Source organism: Festucalex cinctus, chromosome 14 (genome assembly GCF_051991245.1).
Source record: "Festucalex cinctus isolate MCC-2025b chromosome 14, RoL_Fcin_1.0, whole genome shotgun sequence".
NCBI lineage: Eukaryota > Metazoa > Chordata > Actinopteri > Syngnathiformes > Syngnathidae > Festucalex > Festucalex cinctus.
In genome coordinates this window covers 10339255-10359647 of record NC_135424.1, presented here as the reverse complement: position 1 = coordinate 10359647, position 20393 = coordinate 10339255, and the positions used below count along the sequence as shown (strand labels likewise).

General features: G+C 38.9%; 1 protein-coding gene across 1 annotated transcript in view; it reads right to left on the bottom strand.

Annotated features, from left to right (window-relative positions):
• The window catches only part of b3gat2 (beta-1,3-glucuronyltransferase 2 (glucuronosyltransferase S)), a 36543-nt gene extending 23570 nt beyond the window's left edge, over nucleotides 1-12973 (bottom strand). Inside the window, exon 1 of the mRNA XM_077496014.1 lies at nucleotides 11916-12973. Coding sequence (XP_077352140.1) covers nucleotides 11916-12443 — 528 coding nt within the window. The 5' untranslated portion in view covers nucleotides 12444-12973. The remainder of the gene's footprint in view (nucleotides 1-11915) is intronic.
• Nucleotides 12974-20393: the final 7420 nt, after the last annotated feature.

The following is a 20393-nucleotide window of genomic DNA, read 5'->3' as shown; positions in this document are numbered from 1 at the left end:
ATCTCTGAGGAGGCGAGAAAGCAGGAACTCTTTCATCACGTTTGTCATCAACAACAAACTCGCAGGCTTCAAGGACAGCAACTCAAGAATGCAGGAAGGAACTCAACCAAACTCAATTCCAGCATGAGATGACAACTCAGGCTCTTCTCATTATTCATTCTTCTCATCAACTATAAAATGTGTTATCAATAGTTAAGTTGCTTCTGGTGAGCAATAAATTTATTTTCTATCAATTACTTAGGTGATGCTTCATCCAAAAACAACCAAATTAAAGCAGCAAAGAGTTACATAAAACTCACTATGAAACCGGAATGTGGCAACAGACAAGAACTTCAGACCAAAACAAACAAATAACCCAACAAAATCTGAACAGAAGAAGGGAAGTAATGCTGCATTTGAGGAAAGTGGGAAGTCGTAATTTTCCGACTTCAAACCAGGAAGTGTGTACAGGAACTTGGAAAGCCCACTCGGCGGAAAAAAAAATAAAAAATACCCCGACTTCACCGACCAACTACGATGTGACGTCACTCTACAATGGCGACCGTGAATGGTAAAACACAATTTACTGGTGTAGAAAATTAGATAGCCGTCAAGGTTGACAACCATAATGTGTAACATTTTTAGTCGTCACAGGCAAAAAATTATGTATTGAATCTCAACACTGACAATTCACATTTGAAACGTGATCATGAAACCAACTGATCTCTGAAGTTTACACTGTTGCCACTTGCCAGACATCACAAATGGAGGTCTGACACTTCAAATTGTGTCTTTGAGGTAAGAATACTTTTCATAAGTTTTACTATAATCATAACTGGCAAACTGAGCCATGATTGGTCGACTCGTTACCTATTTCCTCAAGTCATCTTCAGCAGACAGCAAGTGACAAAATTAGTTTTTAAGGGTATTAATTGTTCATGAAATATAATAAAGTTATCACAATTACAGACAAAATAGCATCTTCTGACTGTTGAAAATGGCTCAATGAGTCAAGTATCCCTTTAAATATAGCATGTGTAATTGTGTCCATGAATTTAAATGGAAGTTTTGAACAGATGGGAACTAAATGCATGACTGTATTATAAAAGATCTGAATTTTGGTGAGCTATCAGGAGACAGGTTATTTCTATTACTCTCGTTATATTTATAGAATTATAATCGAAATCAATGAATGAAATGACTCACACTTTATGACCACTTGGTCCGCTTGCACTTTTGGGTGCTGACCACAGCATAGGCTCTCTGATCTGCGTTTTAACATCACTGATGAATCTTGTAAAGGTTTCTGCTAAGCAGCAATTTAGCTTTTACAGCTGGGAGCCTACGGCAGACAATCTGATGTGTATTAGAAATTCTCAGTAGCTCCCTTCTCATTATCACTTCACCTGAGGGCAAACGCTGCCTGGCAAAAACAAATCATTCATCTTCCCTTTCCTGCACGTTAAATGACAAGCAGTGAGTTGTGACAAATGACGCCGGCTGAGTCGGTAAACACGTGTGACACGCGGGTAACAAAATGGGTGCGGAATAACATTCGTTGGACCCGCAACCGGGACACGTCTCAGAGCAGTTCAGGTGCATCAGATAATCCTATCTGACTTCTTGCCAGCAAACAAAGACTGTAGGTGAGAAAAGAATTGTGCATACACTTAGTTATGCTGTCTATGAAATCAAATCCATCAATTTCCTCTTCCTGCCCTGGAGAAAAGAGCCTTCCTTGTGTTGTTTGGGTATCGTAATGGTTTGGATGTGATTTTAATCATGTGTATTTTTATCTTTGTTATTAATATGCATGGAAGAGGCAGTCAGAGGACTGAGGGGGAAAAGAAGTGAGCGCGAAGAAAATGAATGAATCAAATTAAGTGGAGCTGAGGATGAGCTATGAAACGGGGATGCAATGGTGCATTATATGTGTGAAGGTTGAACGCTTCGTGGGTTTATGCGTTGAAACAAAATAGATGAAGGTGATTTCATACTGTGTGCTCCGACTGTGCATGCTTCATAAAGTGCAAGCTCCATTTAAAATTTGATTTTGTGAGGAAATCAGCATTTTTTACTTTTTCAGAATGCATTTCAATGACCCCAAATAGTTTTGATTAGTGTATGATGATGTTCATGTTCACAAAAGTGAGTACACCCCTCAAATTTCTGCAGATATTATCTTTTGATGGGACAACACTGGAAAAAAATGACACGTTGACACAAAAGGGAAATTACTAACTGTGCTCCATTTTCACAAAAAAGAGTGTACTGACTTTTCTTGGCAGGGGTTTCGCTATTAATGGCTGTATTTTGAGGGAACAATAAATGTTGTTATATAAGCAATACACTCATTTTCATTGTGTCAAAGATATAATGAAATAATGAAAATCATAAATGTGAATGGTGTATCCCTTTTGTGGGAGACCAGAATGGCTGCATGTACCAGAATTTCATTTGCATAAGAACAATGATGAATGTGGATTAACTTGCAGTTTTTACGCAGCTGTTTCTCTGCAGTATTCCTGCTGCATTTTTTTTTTTTTTTTTTTTACCATTCTGTCGAAACTACACAGATGGAAAGTAAATGTTATGCTGATAATCCAGCAGTGGAGGTAGCGACCATGCCAAATTGATGTCAGGGACAGGCAGAACAGTTTGGCAGCTCATTCTATGTGGCAGCTTTGTGATGCAGCACATAAGCACAGCTCCGTTGTAGAACACGCAGTTGAGGATTTCATGCTGGGTCTACATTCTCGGTGTCACCATTTTCAATTTCAGGGAAAATATCCTCACTGGCCACAACAGCAAAAGTTTGTCATGATTTCAGCAACAAGTTTGTTTTTGTCCATCCAGCCATCACTTTCGGTTTTGCTTATCATAGGGGGACCATATTTTGATTGCCACAAAAAAAGAGGAAACTCAGTCTGATCTTGAGATACTTAAATTATATTCAAAGGACTTCATATACTTCATTTGTATGAGTAAAAAAAAAAAAAAAAAAAAACGTAACTCTCTTTTGAAGTCTTACTTAAGTTAAATGATGTTCTAGGCGAACTCAAATCAGGAGATTGAACCCCCACCACGACTACATCTCTGGTTTGGGAGTGCAGAGCACTACCAATAAGCTACATTTCTTGGCCACTGATACAGCTCAACATTTTGTTTTGTACATTGCCAACAGTGTAGTCTGTCTGGAAACATTTGTATGACAGCAAGCGGTAACTAATCGTGGCGTCAACACAGAGAGGAGTTATTCTAATCAGAGAATGCCATAAAAATCAGACCCATTCTCCTCTATGTCACTTTCATTGTCAAAAAGAGGTTCTAAGAATCTCATTATTGGAAAATGTTTCCTTAGAAGTCATTGTCAACTGAGAAAAAACATCAAGAAAAATGCTTTTGAATCGGTTAAGCCATTTTTAACTATCAATGATTCCTCCGCTATTACATTTATTGTTATGGTAGGTCAGGCCCACAAAGCTTTTTGATGATTATAAAATTGTATCCTCCAAAACAACCAGACCAAATGTCTGTAAAATGTTGACATTTATGATATTTTGTTTTATACAGCAGAAACAGTCGAAGTTCAAATTGAACAAAAGAGTATCATTGCATACAGTATGCCTATTGAACAATAAAAACACGATACAGGTCAATTTATGTCTCTGTAAATTGTGAAAAGTCATAAAAATAGCTTATCAAGCACAAAAAAAGTTAGTTAGAGATGTTAAACAGAATAAGATCAAACTGACCCCACATACGGGAGGGTTAAAACTGTCACATTTTATAGTTTTTTAAACAAAGTTTTTATTGAATAAAAAAAACAAAAAACAGTATCAATCGAAGCTTCTACTGTTCATACTGGGGCTTGAGGCACAAAATGATAAATTGAGGGCGCTTGCACCATAGACAGCATGCTAGTTAAATTGCCAGATCAGGAAAAAAATAAATAAATAAAAAAAGGCCTTGGAAATGAGCATGGAGCCGATGCATAACACCTCTTTACATTTACATTGGCCCTTAAAAACCTTCTGCCTTCCTGTCACCATCCTCTCGTCTCCATTCTTATTCCACCGCCCGCCTCACAACGGATGATTTTCGCCAGCGAGGTTCGTCTCCTTTCCACTTCACTCCTCTGACATTACCACCCCGCTTTCATTTCTCCCACTACACTATGTAATTATGATAATTGCTCATAGGGACTTTGGAAAATTGAATTTCTCATATGCCGCAGGTTCCTTGATCCTAACAGTTTCTCTTTGCGTCTTATTTTAATCATGAAAGACTGGTCAAGGCCAGGTCTTGGATTTCTCTGCATATATACAGTATAACAGTGCTTTCATAAGTTTACATACCCTAAGGGTACTTCCTAGGCTGGGAACTGAACTGGGAAATTCAGACCTTCAACCTCGGAACTGTGAAGTATGTGTGTGCAGAACTGGCTAAAGTTCTAATCACATGTAAACTTGGACTACACAAAGAAGTGTAGGGAAAATTGAGAGGTGATCTAATGCCAGTGCCAATATTGATGCCTACATAAAAACTTCATAACTAATAATGCTGCAAACTCAGATTTTAGCAACTGAAAAAAGGCAACAAGCAATAATTCTAACAACTTTTTATTCTTTATCTTGTTGAATTAGGTAGATCAGACCATCTATATTAGGTTTGATTAATACATGTTTTAATTAGATGACAATGTTAATATCTTTCTAATAGGGGTGTGAATTGCCTAGTACCTGACGATTCGATTCGTATCACGATTCACAGGTCACGATTCGATTCGATACCGATTAATCCCGATACGAATTTATAAGTCGATTGTTGCGATTTTTTTTCATTCAAATTTAGAAAATACTAATCAATAAGCTTGTAGAGTGTAAGATTTATATGAAAATGTATTATTTATTTATCTGAAATTTCAGTCTTATAGAGGTTGTAATCTGTTTCATGTTTGAACAGCATTAAAATAAAATATTAAGGCTTAATGTTCCGTTCATATAACATTCTTCCATGCTCAAGGTGTGAATCCTAACCCGAAGTCAGACGTTTTGTTGAATATTTTTCCATTAAAAATGGAAGTTTAAAAATCGATTCACACACACACACACACACACACACAAAAAGGCAATGATGATAAGACGTTGAATCGGTAAGACTACCGAATGAACAATTCTGAGCTCTTAAAAAAAAAAAAAAAAAAAAATCTCCATGATACATTAGGTGTCCCAAGTCCCATTTCCACGTCGTATATTCACCACCATACCTGCTCCCTAAAATAAGCAACGTGTGCTGTGAAGCTGTCTGGGCTTAGTGGAGTTAAATTATTCAAAAAAAAGGTCTGACGAAAGTCTTGCCTAGATGACAGACTTCTGCAGCTGCATCAAACGGTTGTGCTATGCTGCCGTCAGCTGAAAGCCGCTCCATTCTCACAGTCAGCTTTTCAGGAACAAGGGAGGGAGGTATCCACGTCTTCATTGCACTGACTGTTTGAAAGGAGACTCAAATGGCAAACACGCGCAACAGCGCACAGTCATCACCATTGTTAATCAACAATGCTGTAATGTCAGTGGTAAACACTATCAGAAGAACTTTAAAACCTAGTATTTGCTCCATGAAATTGTTTTAATGGCAACCAGTTCTGGGTGTACCCCACCTACTGCCCGAAGCCGGCTGGGATAGGCTCCAGCACCCCTTGTGAGGAGTATGCGGTTTAGAAAATGGATGGATGGATGGATGGATGGAATTGTTTTAATGTATTGCCAAAAGTCTATTCGCTAATTTCATAGTGTTCTTTTGAGCAATCATAATTCATCCTCCATGTGTTGCTATGTCAGTCTAATCTTTCCAAGACGCTTCGGAATCAGCACTGCTTTCCGATATTAACTATAATAGCAACGGGGCTGTCTTTAACCAATCAGATTTCAAATTTGCCTCAGCCAGAGAGCAAGCTAGCTAGCTTTTAGCAGAACACGTCTGTACCAATCTGTAAACATTTAAGTTCCTGTAAAGCAGTGCTTCTCCATTATTTTCTGTCATGCTCCCCCTAGGAAGAAGAAAACATCTCGCGAGTTATTTATATACCTACCATTTATCCTCACTCATATTTAACCCCCGAGCAAGCATTACACTACTAGACCGTTTTGTAACCATCAACATGCACTCTTATCCACTGCTGAGGAAAAGTCAAGTGCATTTTCCCTGGACAGTCGAGTAACCTGTAATTTATTTGTGGTTTATCTGTTTCAAATGTTCAAATGGTCTGTCAAGTTTGACATAACATGAAACTGGACATTTATTTGGCAAGACAGTACATTTTCTCTATCACCACAGAGTTTGTCAGAGAGAGGTGCTTCGAAGTGTTCCGCTTGCCTGACTGTCACTACATAACAAATTTAACATTCTCCTAATGTTTGTATTATTAAAACAAGGCATACTATAAAAAGTGTCATAAACAAGAATAAAGTGTCTGGAGAGAAGTGACGAGACAATAATGTGAGAACACTTTTTTGTCTCCTCCCCAGAGTTCAGTTCTGTCTTTTTATTTGGCAGCCGGCTAGGAAGTATTTGGTAGTAATATAACAGTGAACATTGCCATGACGCTTATCATACAGTTATTTAATTAATCTATGGTGCACTTTGTTTCATAGTTTGGCTGGAACGGTGACTTATAATCTGGTGCGACTTTTAAATACTTTATTAAAATTAGCGCTTGGACTGGCAGCCAAAATCCCTGTTCCCTAATTGTGTTGACTTCCTTTTGGTGGTGCATTACCGATAATGCATCAACAGTATTTGACAACCGGCAAATAAAAGTAGAAGAAGAAATCAGCATTTTTTACTTCCCTTCCTGGGAGACTTAAGAACATATAATGAGCATAATAAAGCGTGCAAAACAATGACCTTGCCTACGTCCACTAACTGAAAATTACACCTCCTTTTTTTTATGCTTGTCCCAATGCAAATTGCCTTTCCACCTGATTTCTCTCCAGTCAGAGAGTGAGGAGCCTTGTTAAACATTTGCTACATACCAATGTTTTTTTCATAAGAGGGAAGAAGGGGTTGTTTGTAACACATTTAGCTCATTATTCTGCTGTAGTCTCTTAGGGCAGAACAGACTGGGCAGTCTCTTTCATGTGTAATCAACAACAAAGCAGAGTAGTGGTCGGGGTAGAGTCAGCAGTGAGATGGATTTTGTCCTCGCCAGGGTTTCTATATAATTGGCCAACTGCACATTCATTCGGTATAAAAGCTTCTTATTAAATGATGCTATATAATTGGCCTGCGGCTAAACAAAAGTAATAGAAAGATTTATGTTTCACAGTAGGGATTGTCACTTTTGTAACTCTAAATATAAAACTGATGTGAGTTAGGGGGGGTTAACTTACTGAATTCAAGGCCGAAGGAAACCGACAATGACATGTTCCATCATAATATTCCAAAAATATACACACGGGCTGTTTAAATGTAATTCAACTAGCATTTACTTTCTAATCCAAATCTTCCTCTCTGTGTTCAACTATTTTTGTCATCATCGAGCCCAGAGCCTGCTGTGGTTCGCTCCAGGTTATTCCTGCTGCATGACAGCCCATTGTCTCTCTATGACAGACCATTACTGGCACAGCAGTGCTGCTAATGAAATAGGAAGCAAGCGAGAGGGAGGACAGGCTTCTATCAGAACGAATAAAACAGATGCTCTTTTAGAGAACTCCGGTGGCACATTCAACATTAAGATCACCCGAGTCTAGGTTGGCAAACACTGAGTGTGGATTTGTTTTTTAGTACACTTCCAAACTGTCGGGGAAGCCTCAAAACATGCACATAACAGAACAACATTGGCAATTTGTTGCCACTGAAAGTACCATGTCATCCATTTCATAAGAACTTAACCTTGTTCAGGGTTGCTTTCAATTGGCATATGTGACCAAAATATTATACAATTACAAATTATTAGTGGTGGGCGAGTAATTGCTCAATAGGTCATGAATGGAGCCGTTATAGTGGCTGTATCTAAACTACAAATATTGCGATACTAGTGTAGGCGTATCGATAATTTATCGGGAGACGAAGTATCATGATTTATCGTGATATCAAAATGGCTCGATTATTAAAATAGTCATCAATTAACACATTCATTGCCAGACCAGCAAAAAATGCATCGTCTTTTTCCGTCAATGGCAGTGAATGAGTTAATTTCATTATCAATTACTTGTCGATTAATTGATTAATTTTGACAGCTGTAGTCTTTTTTTTTTTTTATTATCTGCCATTATTTTCCGGGGGGGGGGGGGGGGGGGGGTATCTATCAAAAGTATTATTGGTATTGGTACTTGGTATTGGTGGCTACTCAAGAATTGCCTACTTGTGCTGGTATCGGTGTGGAAAAAGTAATATCAACATCCATAATAAATGTGCCTTAATAGACTTTAAAAGTGTAGTGGAAGACTTTATATATATATATATATATATATATATATATATATATATATATATATATATATATATATATATATATATATATATATACATACACATATATATATATATATATATATATTCATGTGCAGCTCCTTAAACCATGTCAGTGAGGTTAGCTGAAATGTGGATGTGACGGTGAGCGATCCACCAAGCAGGGACACTTGCCAGTCCCACTGCCACCCTGCGCAAGATAAACAGATGGACGGATGAAACCTGCAGGTGAGACTACCTTTATCTTTCAAGATCACTGCCACCCTTTGACACTTGCAAGCTGCTGCAGCTGAACTGATTGCAATCCTGACGATTAATTCTGTGAGGGTACGCGGGTCTGATTTAAATGAACTGGTAAGAACAACCAAAGCACAAGCTGCAAACCTGTGAGCTCGTTTAATCTTCATCACGGCATTCACACGACTCTCATTTTCTCGTAGGTGCATATCCGTATCATTTAATACGACAGACATGCAGATTTACGAGCATAATGCATGGGTTTAATAAAGGCTTCCCTGGTGAAATATGGTTTGAGCCTCTCTGGGGAAATCAGGGCCCCCATCAACATATAAAGTCGTTCTCCCTGTATTTCTTTGAATTTGTCCCATTTTGGGAATACCTTCAAATGAGTTTTCCCTGCAGTCACATCCTGGCACGTGTACAATCATGTCCTTCCTCCTCACAGTGTTGATGCTGTAACTAAACAGCTTACCTCATATTGTTCTATCAGCATCATCCCCATGTTAATAGCCTTGGAATAATACCGATTGGATTTAAAGCAATCATATTTCTGTCATACGCTTTTGTGCTACGTCACCACTTTTTGAAACCTAAAGCTACTTTACATTACATACAGTATGCTTGACAAACAATATGAGTAAGGAATTCTTCTTTTTCATTTTCTTATGCTTACGATAACTGATGTTGGTATTATAGGAGCAACCAAGGCTAGCCCAATTCAGTGAAACTCCCAATCCCTCATAAATAGGGAGGGTTGAAGTGAGGAAGGGCATCTGTCAGTAAGGCCAATGACAACACTTATCGGGAAATGAGTTTTAAGCATCATAAGAAGGTGAATTAAAAAATGGTGCTATATGGAAAAGCACAAATGAGGAGATTATATTGTGTAAAGGTTTTACAAAGAGTAATTGAATTCATACAGCGTTCCTTTTGGGGGATTTCAAGCACCAGCAAAAACCTTGAACCCTGAATCACTTCTACAACTTAAATGCATATGCTTATGCCCGGTGGCAGCTCTGTATGCGAGAGTTGCTCTGCAGTAGGCACGATGTTTCTTTCTTGCCAATATGTATTCTATATTTAAACCGAGTTGAGGCACAGTTGTGAGATGTACGCAACTACGCATTTGATATTTTCACGCAGCTAACTTGTAGTTCCTGGCAACTACTTGAACACCAAACTCCTCAGGATGCCCAGTGCTTTTCCCAAGATAGAAAAATGGGATGGTGGTGTCAACAAAAATCACGTCACTTAAAACTCTACAGCCCATCCACGGGCCATCCGCCATGGTAAAAATAAAATAAAAAATAAAAAAAATACAAAAAAAAAATCAAAAAAAAATCGTAAAAACAACTAACCTTTTCCGGCCTCCTACATTTCCAAGATGTCCAACTCCATCCAAAATGGTCATTGAACATCGAAAACGATCTAGTAAAAATATTCTGGTAAACTTGTTTGTCCACACCAACCTTTTAATGCATAAAGCTACGTTACTGGTTTCTACAAGGCGCATGCAAAGTGTAAAATACGCACAAGATCAAATTGCCTGCACGGATTAGCCTAGCAACACTCTCGAACAATGACTTGGTGCTTGGCTTCTGAATGACCCCTAGTCTTGTCCAATAGAAAGATGTTTTATCGGTCACAAGATCCACGCAACCCAATGAACGACATTGTGCGTAAAAAGGTAGTCCCTCCAAAGCTCCATCGTCGCTTGAGCCAGTCATAGTGAAGTTTCTTGGTGACTGACGTACTGAAAAGCCAATGAGATCCTCAAAACATTGATGTGCTGGTTGCCAGGGTAACTCCTTTTTTGAACACAAACATGCCAGGCTTAAACAGTCCAATGTCATAAAGCCACGTTATTGGTTGCTGCAACCTGCCAAATGCAAACTATATTCACCCATTCATATGGTTGTTTGAGTTAGCACTCACGGGTAGGCCTCCAACAACGTCCACCGTCATGGGGAGACGTGGCTCAGTGGTATGGTGGTCGTCTCCCAACCCAGAGGTTGTGGGTTCAATCCCAGGCCAGTACCCAGATGTCGAAGTATCCTTGAGCAAGATACTGAACCCCCAATTGCTCCTGATGCTGCGTCATCATTAGGTGAATGTGTAGTCAAAAATGTAAAGCGCTTTGAGGGCCTTAAAGGTGGACAAGCGCCGTATAAATGAAGTGCCATTTGACAAAAGGAGGCTAAGATGGGTCATGGGGATTGATTGACATCTCACTTGGGCCATTTCACGTCTTCCTTTGTCTGTCCTGGCCAATGACAATGTGTATAAAAGGCTAGTATGATGCATGAGCCCGTCACAGCAAAGCTTCATGGTGATTGACATATTGGAAAGACAATGTGATTCTAAATACGTTGAGGTATTGTTTGCCACTTATTTTTTTCTTTTTCCGAAAGCCCACCAGCTGCGCTAACATCATAGCAGAGCAACATTAGAGCTCTTTGATGCGTATGCTTTGATTTCATGTCAAAAGGATGTTGAATACAGTCTCTCAACTATGGCTATGGCTAGAATTGAACAGTGACAAATTAAAATGAATTTTTATCAGACTCAACCTGGGCTTAAGGGTCCCCCAAACGGCACGCGCTTGTTCACCTGGACTCGTTTTGGAAAAACCTGTGTAAAATGCACATTTTCTGTCATATTATTGTCAAACTTGAACTGGAACTAGGGAAGACCTCAAGCTTTGATCCTGTAGTGTTTTCCAGTCCACCATACCATTGTACATTCATTTTCAAGGCAGATTTTGTGAAACATAAAATTCTTCTTAAAATATATAGGCTATATATATATATATATATATATATATATATATATATATATATATATATATATATATATATATATATATATATATATATATATATATATATATATATATTATTACAATTTCCATTACTCAGTACCAGTAGCACTAGACGTTCACAGAATGCACGTATCAAAAGGGGTCTGGGCTATGACTGCAATATGCATTATTGTTACTTTGATATAGTCACCTCTGTATTTCTTTCTGTCATTAGTATTATTGAGTAAAGTTGAAATTCTCTCATTTACCGTGTTCCATATATGTACTGAAATAAATCAGTTTTCTAAGGAAGTTATTGAACAGAAAGTGTATTAGCATGCCTATCAACACAGATTCAAATGAGTGTAAAACGAATCCAATAAATGTCTATGTATTCAGTGATGAGAATGTGGAAAAGGGTCACCTCTTGAAACAGCTCCAGGCTGTAAGTGTTGTCATCGTCCGCAAAGAAGACCACCCCCGCGTCCCGGCGTGTCCGGTGTTGCCTGAGCCACCCCAGGGCCAAGTTTCTCTGCTCGGTGGCACGGGGCATCCCGGCGCGCTTGAACCTGCGCGGCGTGAAGACGTGCAAGTGCGTGTAAGGCACACCGCACCGAGCCAAGAAGCGGCTCACCAGATCCGTGCGCATCGTGGAGTCCTCCACCACGATCCAGTGCAACTGGGGGACCTGGCGGAAAGCGTGGGCCAGGCGGGTCAGCTCGGCTTTCTGCACCGGTCGCGTGTAAGTGGGAGTGATGGCGTAGATGACCGGCAGGGCAGAGGGCTTCTTTGGACCACCGAGTCCCGGTGTTCGGGCCACGCGCTGCGCCCCGCTGCGCGGAACGCCGATCGGAGTCCAGATCGTTCTTTTGCTGTCGATATCGATCATGATGATGACTATTAGGACCCAAGGCAGCAGGATGAAGAATCTGCTGAAGAACACTGATTTCATGGCGAAGTTACCGAGCTTGCACTCTGCTACTCACTTCATTGCAAACTAGTAACGATCGCGACCCTCTCACTTTTTTTTTTTTTTTTTTTTTTTTTAATTAGAAGATCATGTTAATGTTCATCCTCGTTCTTTCTGTGCCATGTAGATGCCAACATCCGCTGATCTCCACGCTCAACGCAGTCTCCTTCCCTTCACAATGTGCTTCCTGTCGCCCTGTCCACTTCCATCTGACTCTCACGAGAAGCCCACATGTCTAGAATCCTTCATCCGCCAATACCGTGCCTCTACCGGGGCGAAAATAATCCCAAGAGATCAGTCCTGCGAGGGGGAGACTGGAGCTGAGCCGTAGCTGAGAAGCATCACTTGGAGAGAGCGTGGGGATAATAAGGCAGGATGGGGAGGAGCAGGTGCAGTGGAGGAGAGAGAGAGAGAGAGAGAGAGAGAGAGAGAGAGAGAGAGAGAGAGAGAGAGAGAGAGAGAGAGAGAGAGAGAGAGAGAGAGAGAGAGAGAGAGAAAGAGAGAGAGAGAGAGAGAGAGAGAGAGAGAGGAGAGTTAGATGATAGTTAGCTGTACAGCTAGTTGTTAGCTAGCTAGATAGCGAGCTAGAGAGAGAGAGAGAGAGAGAGAGAGAGAGAGAGAGAGAGAGAGAGAGAGAGAGAGAGAGAGAGTTCCTCCAGCTCATTTAGAAATACGAAATCAAATGTATGCAGACAGGTGTGTCAGCACCCAATTTTCAACTTTACATATTAGAACAATTATGTAAATAGGGCTCACATGCTCTTCCAGCAATGCACTGTGAATGTATATATTGTTTGTGTTCCAAATATAGATTTTATGATCAAATGGTGCGAAATCCAAGTAATTCAACAGAGTTCATTTTTTCTCCTTGTAACATCATCCTGCAAATGATTTAATTTTTCCTACGTTAATAACACCACACTCAAAAAACGGATCAAAGCCCTTCTTTGATGTGACACATTAAATGTCAGATTGTATGTCAGATTTGCCAGAAAAAAAAAAGTAAATGCTAAATGTATTCATATTTAATTTATGTAACGTAATACTTTCACCTTTGCATTCATGAACTCAAAACAAATACGTTCACTTTCACATCAACACAAAAAAAATGTGTTCCCTTCGAATGGGGCCACCCATTGCGCATGTGCAAGAGAACGCGCTCAATTTGTTGTCGGTTGGCTATGGGGAGACAATCCCCACAAAAACCACAATCCCCCCCTCACCCTTCAATAAATACTAATCAACGCAGCAACAAACGACGAATACCGGCGTCCCTCATCCTGTCGATGAATAGGATTCAGCGCATGTTCTCATTATATGGCATAGCTTTCATGCCAAACTCATTGCAGGCAAACATAATTACAGAATCATTTCACATTAGGAAAGTACCTTTTATCGTTTGGATTTGAATCAGAGTCAAAAAATGAAAATAATATTATTTTAGAAGATAGTACTCTGCAAATTATTGGATGTTACACTGTCCTCAAAGTGGCTTCTGGAGACTAAAATCAATCCCATGCTTAGTGATTTGGATGAAACCCATTTAATGAGTTCAGCCAGGGATAAATCACTCGTGAGACTGATGGGATGACGGCAAATGGTTTCATAGGCTCCATTCCAATAGCAAATTGTTAAGCTTGATCAACCTTGATGGCGTGTTCCTCCATCTGTTCACACAATGTGCAGTTCTCAAATAAAAATCATCATGCATTAAGTACTTCCAAATAGCAACACTTTGATTTAAAATAGCTTATTATCAGTAGCTAACACGTTTAACACTTCCTCCACAGGATGGTGTGTTGAATACATTTTTGCTTTAATGTTCTGTCACAGCAATTAATGTACAGATATAGTTGCTTGCAACCACTCAGCAATGTTGTTATTGCGTACTAAAAAAATGGACAGATGATTTGTAAGCATGTGTTGGAGGGGAAACAAATTTGGAGAAATGATAACTAAATGAACAGAATACATAATTATACAGACTCATGTAAAAGTTACACATTTTGTGGTCATTTAACGCAAAGCAAAATTTATGTTCATTGCTTCAGTTCCTCTTAACTCATTTGCTCCCAAAAAAACGTATAAAAACGTTCTATTTTAAATATAGACATGGTCCCAAACACGTTTTTTTTGTTTTTTTAATGCTAGAGCATAGAGATGGCTTTGATACAGCCTCTGACTTGAAGAGGTCGCTTAAGACAATGGTAGTTATTGCAAAAAAATGGCCAACAGGTGGCATCAGAGTATAAGAGATCAACCAGGGCCATGTTGCAACAAGCTCTTTTCCCCAGTGTTTTAAACAGGTTTGTGAATAATAATAATGATTAAACTTAGCTAATTGCTGCGAAACAGAAACAAATGTACTTTTTTTCCTGATGAAAGAAGAGTCTCTAATCTTTATTTTGGTAGGTTCCATGTTTTTATAGTAATAGAACACAATATTCTGTGGGCCTTGTGAAATCAGTCCAAATCCAGTATAGCAGAGTGAAGGGAAAATGGCTGGGAGTGAATGAGTTAATGTGCCCAACAAACGCTTGCTTTTAATACCAACATGCGAAATACAGACACATCTGAATTATTTGACAAATCTTTTTGCATATTATGCCTAAACCCATTGATTACCCTCTATGTTCCATGCGGTATTACGTCAGGTACACACATATTATCATTATCGGGAAAGTTTTGAGCCACCTTCCCTCTTCTGATCATCAGAGATTATTGTTCATCTTGAAAGATTATATGTACCGATTATCCTGTGGCGTACAGTGTGATGAGTGTGATTTTTCTTCCCTGATCTGCTGAGAAAGTGTCTGCGCCGACAATTGTAAATGTTAAACCACTTCCATATTTATTACATATTAAATGCTGTTTCTGCCGAGACACAGACTCACTGATAATCACAAGGAAATTGAATGTACAGACCTCATTAAGATAGTGGAGAGTGTTATCTAAGATAAACAGCGATCTCAACTCTGAATGGATGATGCAAGACGTGACCTTGCAGCGGATCTTAACCTTGTTGGAGGTACTAAACCCTGCGTGCTTCACATGTGCATTCACCAAACCCGTGAATTAACCTCTGCTAAACCCCTGGAACAGACTCACAGAAACCCTTGGGTTCGATTGAACCCAGGGGAAGAAATACTTTTGTAGTATGGAGACCACTCAGTGGGTAAAATGTTGAAATGTCGAAACACTACAAATGCATTTAAATGTTGAAGAAAATGAGAATCTGTGGAGAGACAGCAAGACAGCAGTACTGTTTGTCCACTCCCAAGTGCGGAAGGAACTCATACAGTTAAGACAATTTAGTTCATTGTTGGCATGTGTGAACCTTCAGCCAGCCTCTGGTACTGATGGACTGAAACAAGCAACTCTTCGTCCAGTCAACCTGGATTACCTTTCACAGTGGCTTGAGGGTGCAGACTGTCACCAGTGGAGAGTTGCAATTGCTGTTGATTTGGCCACGCTGGTTTGCCTATTATGTGACATTATGTTCAATGTCAGGCTGTGAGAGGGCAGCCAGGGACGCAATCAGTGCTGTTGGTCAGAGCATCGCAAGCAGGTAAATATGTGATGTATATTTTGTAATGTTCATGAGTCAATCCAGTGGCATTTCTGTATAAAAAGGAAAACAATGCACAAAGAAAGCTCTTCATTTTTGAATGAATATATATATATATCTGGTGCCTCTGATGTATTTTGCATCAAGGTTTTATCTTGACAAATATTGTAGCGGTTTTGAGTTGTTTGGAAGTTATGTCCAAGCAGATAAAGACATTTGTGTTTTTTTTACTTTAGTAGTAATATTGTGTGGAAATTGAAACATTCATCAAGGCTGGATAAAAGTATTTGAATGCTGTGGCCATCTTTTATGCTCCGAATATGAAAAAAACATGAAGCACACACAGAGTAAATCATTTTTTGCTGGCTAAAACAAGGCCTATAATGCACTGACGCTTTCTGTGATACATCAAAATCCATAGCTTGTTTCGCGCATATTTTTTTTTCAAACGATGTCCTCCTTTGATCTTGAACTCAATAGAACTATGACTCACTGTCAGTTTTGTTGGCAACCAACTAATTGCAGTCAAAAATCACCAGATTCCTTTTTCATGATGGAACTTTATGGCATTTTTTGAGTCTGCCAAATTATGGTTCCACAAAAAAAAATAAAAATAAATAAAAACATATAACACAGTGTTTGACGCTTACACCAAAATTGTGCGGCCCAAACAACAATGTTGGAGATGAGAGCATGCATGTGGGCTCATCCATGGAGGCACAGCAGCTGTGAATAGCTCGCTGTCATCTCTTCAAATACGGCTGACATAGTTTAAAGATGAAGGGAAATATGAAAGTGCAAGAGCAACTGTCGCCTGCAGGAAACTGGTGGCGGGGAAAAGCTAACAATAAAAGGAATGAATGAGGGTAAAAAGCACAAGAAGAGAGAACACGTGAAGCATTTAAATTGCGTCTCGAAATACAGCTAAGTGGGGCACCCTGACCTGATGTGCACATGAAAATGCAATTATATGATAACTCACAGTATAATGCAATTCTGTGGGACAATTTGATTGTGCTCTAAAATGGTGATCCAGTCACACCGCATTTGTCAACACCATTAGTAATGGAATACGTTTTCTTTCCAGTACTTTCTTCACTTGGGTGAGGGAGAATCGACCGCTGTTTGATGACATTATGATTATAAAGGTTAAGGGGTTTAATTTGACTGCTCCACTTCTCGTTGCACCGTTCCTTTTAGTTTGATGAGATTGAATAGCAAGAATGGGGCCGATTGTTGCTTTATTTCAGAGGAGACAAACTGTATTATGCAACTAGATGCTGCATCTTCATAAAAACGTCTTTTGTTCATTGTAAGGGTTTCATGTAATGAACTATGACAGGTTTCTTTCAACCATGTGTACCAATTTAATAGATTTCTTGTTTGTTTAGGATTTAAAGTCGACATTTTCCAAGAACCCTATGAAGGCTTGCATCATAAATTATGAACTTCTTTTTCTCAAATTATATTGTCATGGACTGGGTCGCATGCGCAAGCGTTTATGACCTGTTATGTGTTTGTTTTGGTATTGATGTAACTCCATCCAGTTTCAATTAGTTTGGCTATATGAAGTTTGGACTTTGTGATGTCAGGAATCTTTTATGCTATATGATGTTTATTGATGTCCGGAACTATCTGTAATTACTGGGTTAACAGCCAATCAGGGAAATCCATGTCAGTACTGGTTATCACATGTCTGGCCACAACCAATGAGGTTGATTCACTGTCTATTTAAGGGTCTGAGAATTGTGTGTGTTTTGCCGGATTATTGTTCAACTGTTCCTGTGCGCAGCTCTCATAGGTTCTGCTTCTCAATGTGAATAAATAGATGAAATCTTATTCGTTTCTGCATTTGGGATCCAAACTGACAGCACACAACATATATGGGGCGGAAAATCGGAGGTGCCATTACAGTTTGACAAGGAAGTTTACATTTTGAAGTCCATGGACAGACCTTCAAGAGCAGTATAGGTGGCGTAGCCTGTCTGAGTCTAAAGAGTCAACATGATGCATTTGCTGCACTGATCAAACAGGTACGGAAGTGAGCCCAACACAATAGTATTCATTAAGGCTCTTTTCAAAGGCACACTTATCTAACTCTTTGACTGCCAAAAACGTTTAATGACATATGCTAAAATCCTAATGAATGCCGCCATAAACATTCATTGATGTTTACTAAGGTTTTTTTTTTTTCCTTCTCTCTCGTCTTGTGCAGCACTGTCTGCTCAATGGGTTGTGGAATCAAAAACACCCACTAACGATGCCAGCAGATGGCAGCATTGTATCTTTTTTCAATAGGCTCATGGTATATGAAATTACAATGAAACATGACTGATATGATGAAATTGACCGTTTTCAAGGATGACGTGAATGATCAAAGCCTTTGTCACATTAAATCTAATCACGGAGCGTCAATAAACAAAAAAATTAAAATAATATCTAAGTCACTCTTGTGCAAAAAATGTATCTTTTCAAAGTCACTCAAATGACCTATTTTCAAATGGTGATTACTAAAGAACGGAATAAGGTAGAAACATACTTTTTTTTATGTTCATGTAGTCGTAGCGCACAATATTTTATATAAGATGAGTGAAAATGCTCGAAATCGGCTGGCACCGTTGGGGTTGTTTTTTGGATAATGTTTGGCAGTCAAAGAGTTAAGGATCAAAATTGCAAGCTTAAAAAAAACAAACATTAAAACTGCATTGTAGAAATTATAACAATATTGTTTTTGTGTCGCTTTTAGTCCCTCTCCAATTCAATTTCATCACCTTTCTTTCCTTTATTCATTCAGTAGTAATGTCCTTTTCCGATCCTGCCATCAAACCAATAGAGTTTATGAAAGTTGTTTCTTGAAATCATAAAATCAGTGTAGTGTAGAGTTTTTGTCATATGACAACATGCAAACATTCTATCTTTCCCAGGACTTAAATTACAGGTCAACCGACATCAAAATCTCTTCAAAGTCTTCGAGTGTTGAAATTTCAACATGAAAATGGCCATGTCATTAACTACAAGTTGGCGCGCACTCACACACATGCGCACACGCTTTTGTCAGTGGCATCCTCTGCTGGCTCATGGCCTGTCTTCTCTCTTTCTGCATTGCGCAAGACAGACTGGGAAACAAATGCTCTTGTTGACAATGATGGTTATGCCTCTGGCAGCTTGTTGAGAAGGCAGAATCGAAAGGCCTGTCGTGGGTCCTCAGCAACCAAACAACCAAGCTAATAGTGATTCATTGGCAGGAACTGTTTGGATTAGATTGGAGCATCAGGTAAGGACTAGGGATGTAACGATATCCAAACATCACGATATGAAGGTCACGATACGATAATTATCACGATATTGTGAGGGAGTTGGCGATATTTAAAAAAGATCACAATATTGCAAAAAAAGAGAGCTCATAGTGAAAAAAAGCACAATATTGTGCTTTTGTACATGACAGCAATGCATATAAACCACCTTACAATCTCTAATAACAATATTGAGACACTTTGATCACACATTGATCACTTAACAAGCAAATTCGGTACCCCTTCATTGACAATTAACTCATTCACTGCCAGTCATTATAGAAAATTTTTACATTTCCAATACTCACGTGATATTACATTCAATAATTATATATAAACCGAATCTACCAAATAACAGAATAGACTCCCTACTTTTTGTCCCGTCCCGTTCTTTTATAATTGACAGCAGAAAAATGTAGGTTTGCCAAAATACAGCCATTTCTCCCATGGACTCTGAAACTGTGTTTATTTCCTATAAAATGGGGCAATGATGTCATCTACCGGTGGTTGGGCATCAGTAAAGTTGTTTCCAAGTTTGATATTTACAGTGGAGCATGCTCAGATTCGCCCCCATTTAGCACCGCTCTAAAAAATACAATTGACAAGTATACTTGTCAAAGGCAGTGAATAGATTTGAAACATAGAAGGCCAAAACATCCCTAATGAAAATTAAATTGCACTAATAAACTAGCCACTAGAGGGTGCTAGAACTGCACAAATGGAAATCAACCTGACTTTTTTTTTTTCTAACAGATGTCCTTTTAAATATTGTGAACATGACGACGACGATATTGTGGCAGTTTTAATATCACGATATCACGATATTGCCCTTATTGTGACATCTCTAGTAAGGACCCTGTATAGATTGACCATGTCGAAATTGGCATTCGGGTACTGTACTATGCAACTGTTGCTGCTACTACAATAATGATAGATAGATAGATAGATAGATAGATAGATAGATAGATAGATAGATAGATAGATAGATAGATAGATAGATAGATAGATAGATAGATAGATAGAATACATTATTTAATTTTTAAATTGTCAATTTGCTTTGTACATATTTTC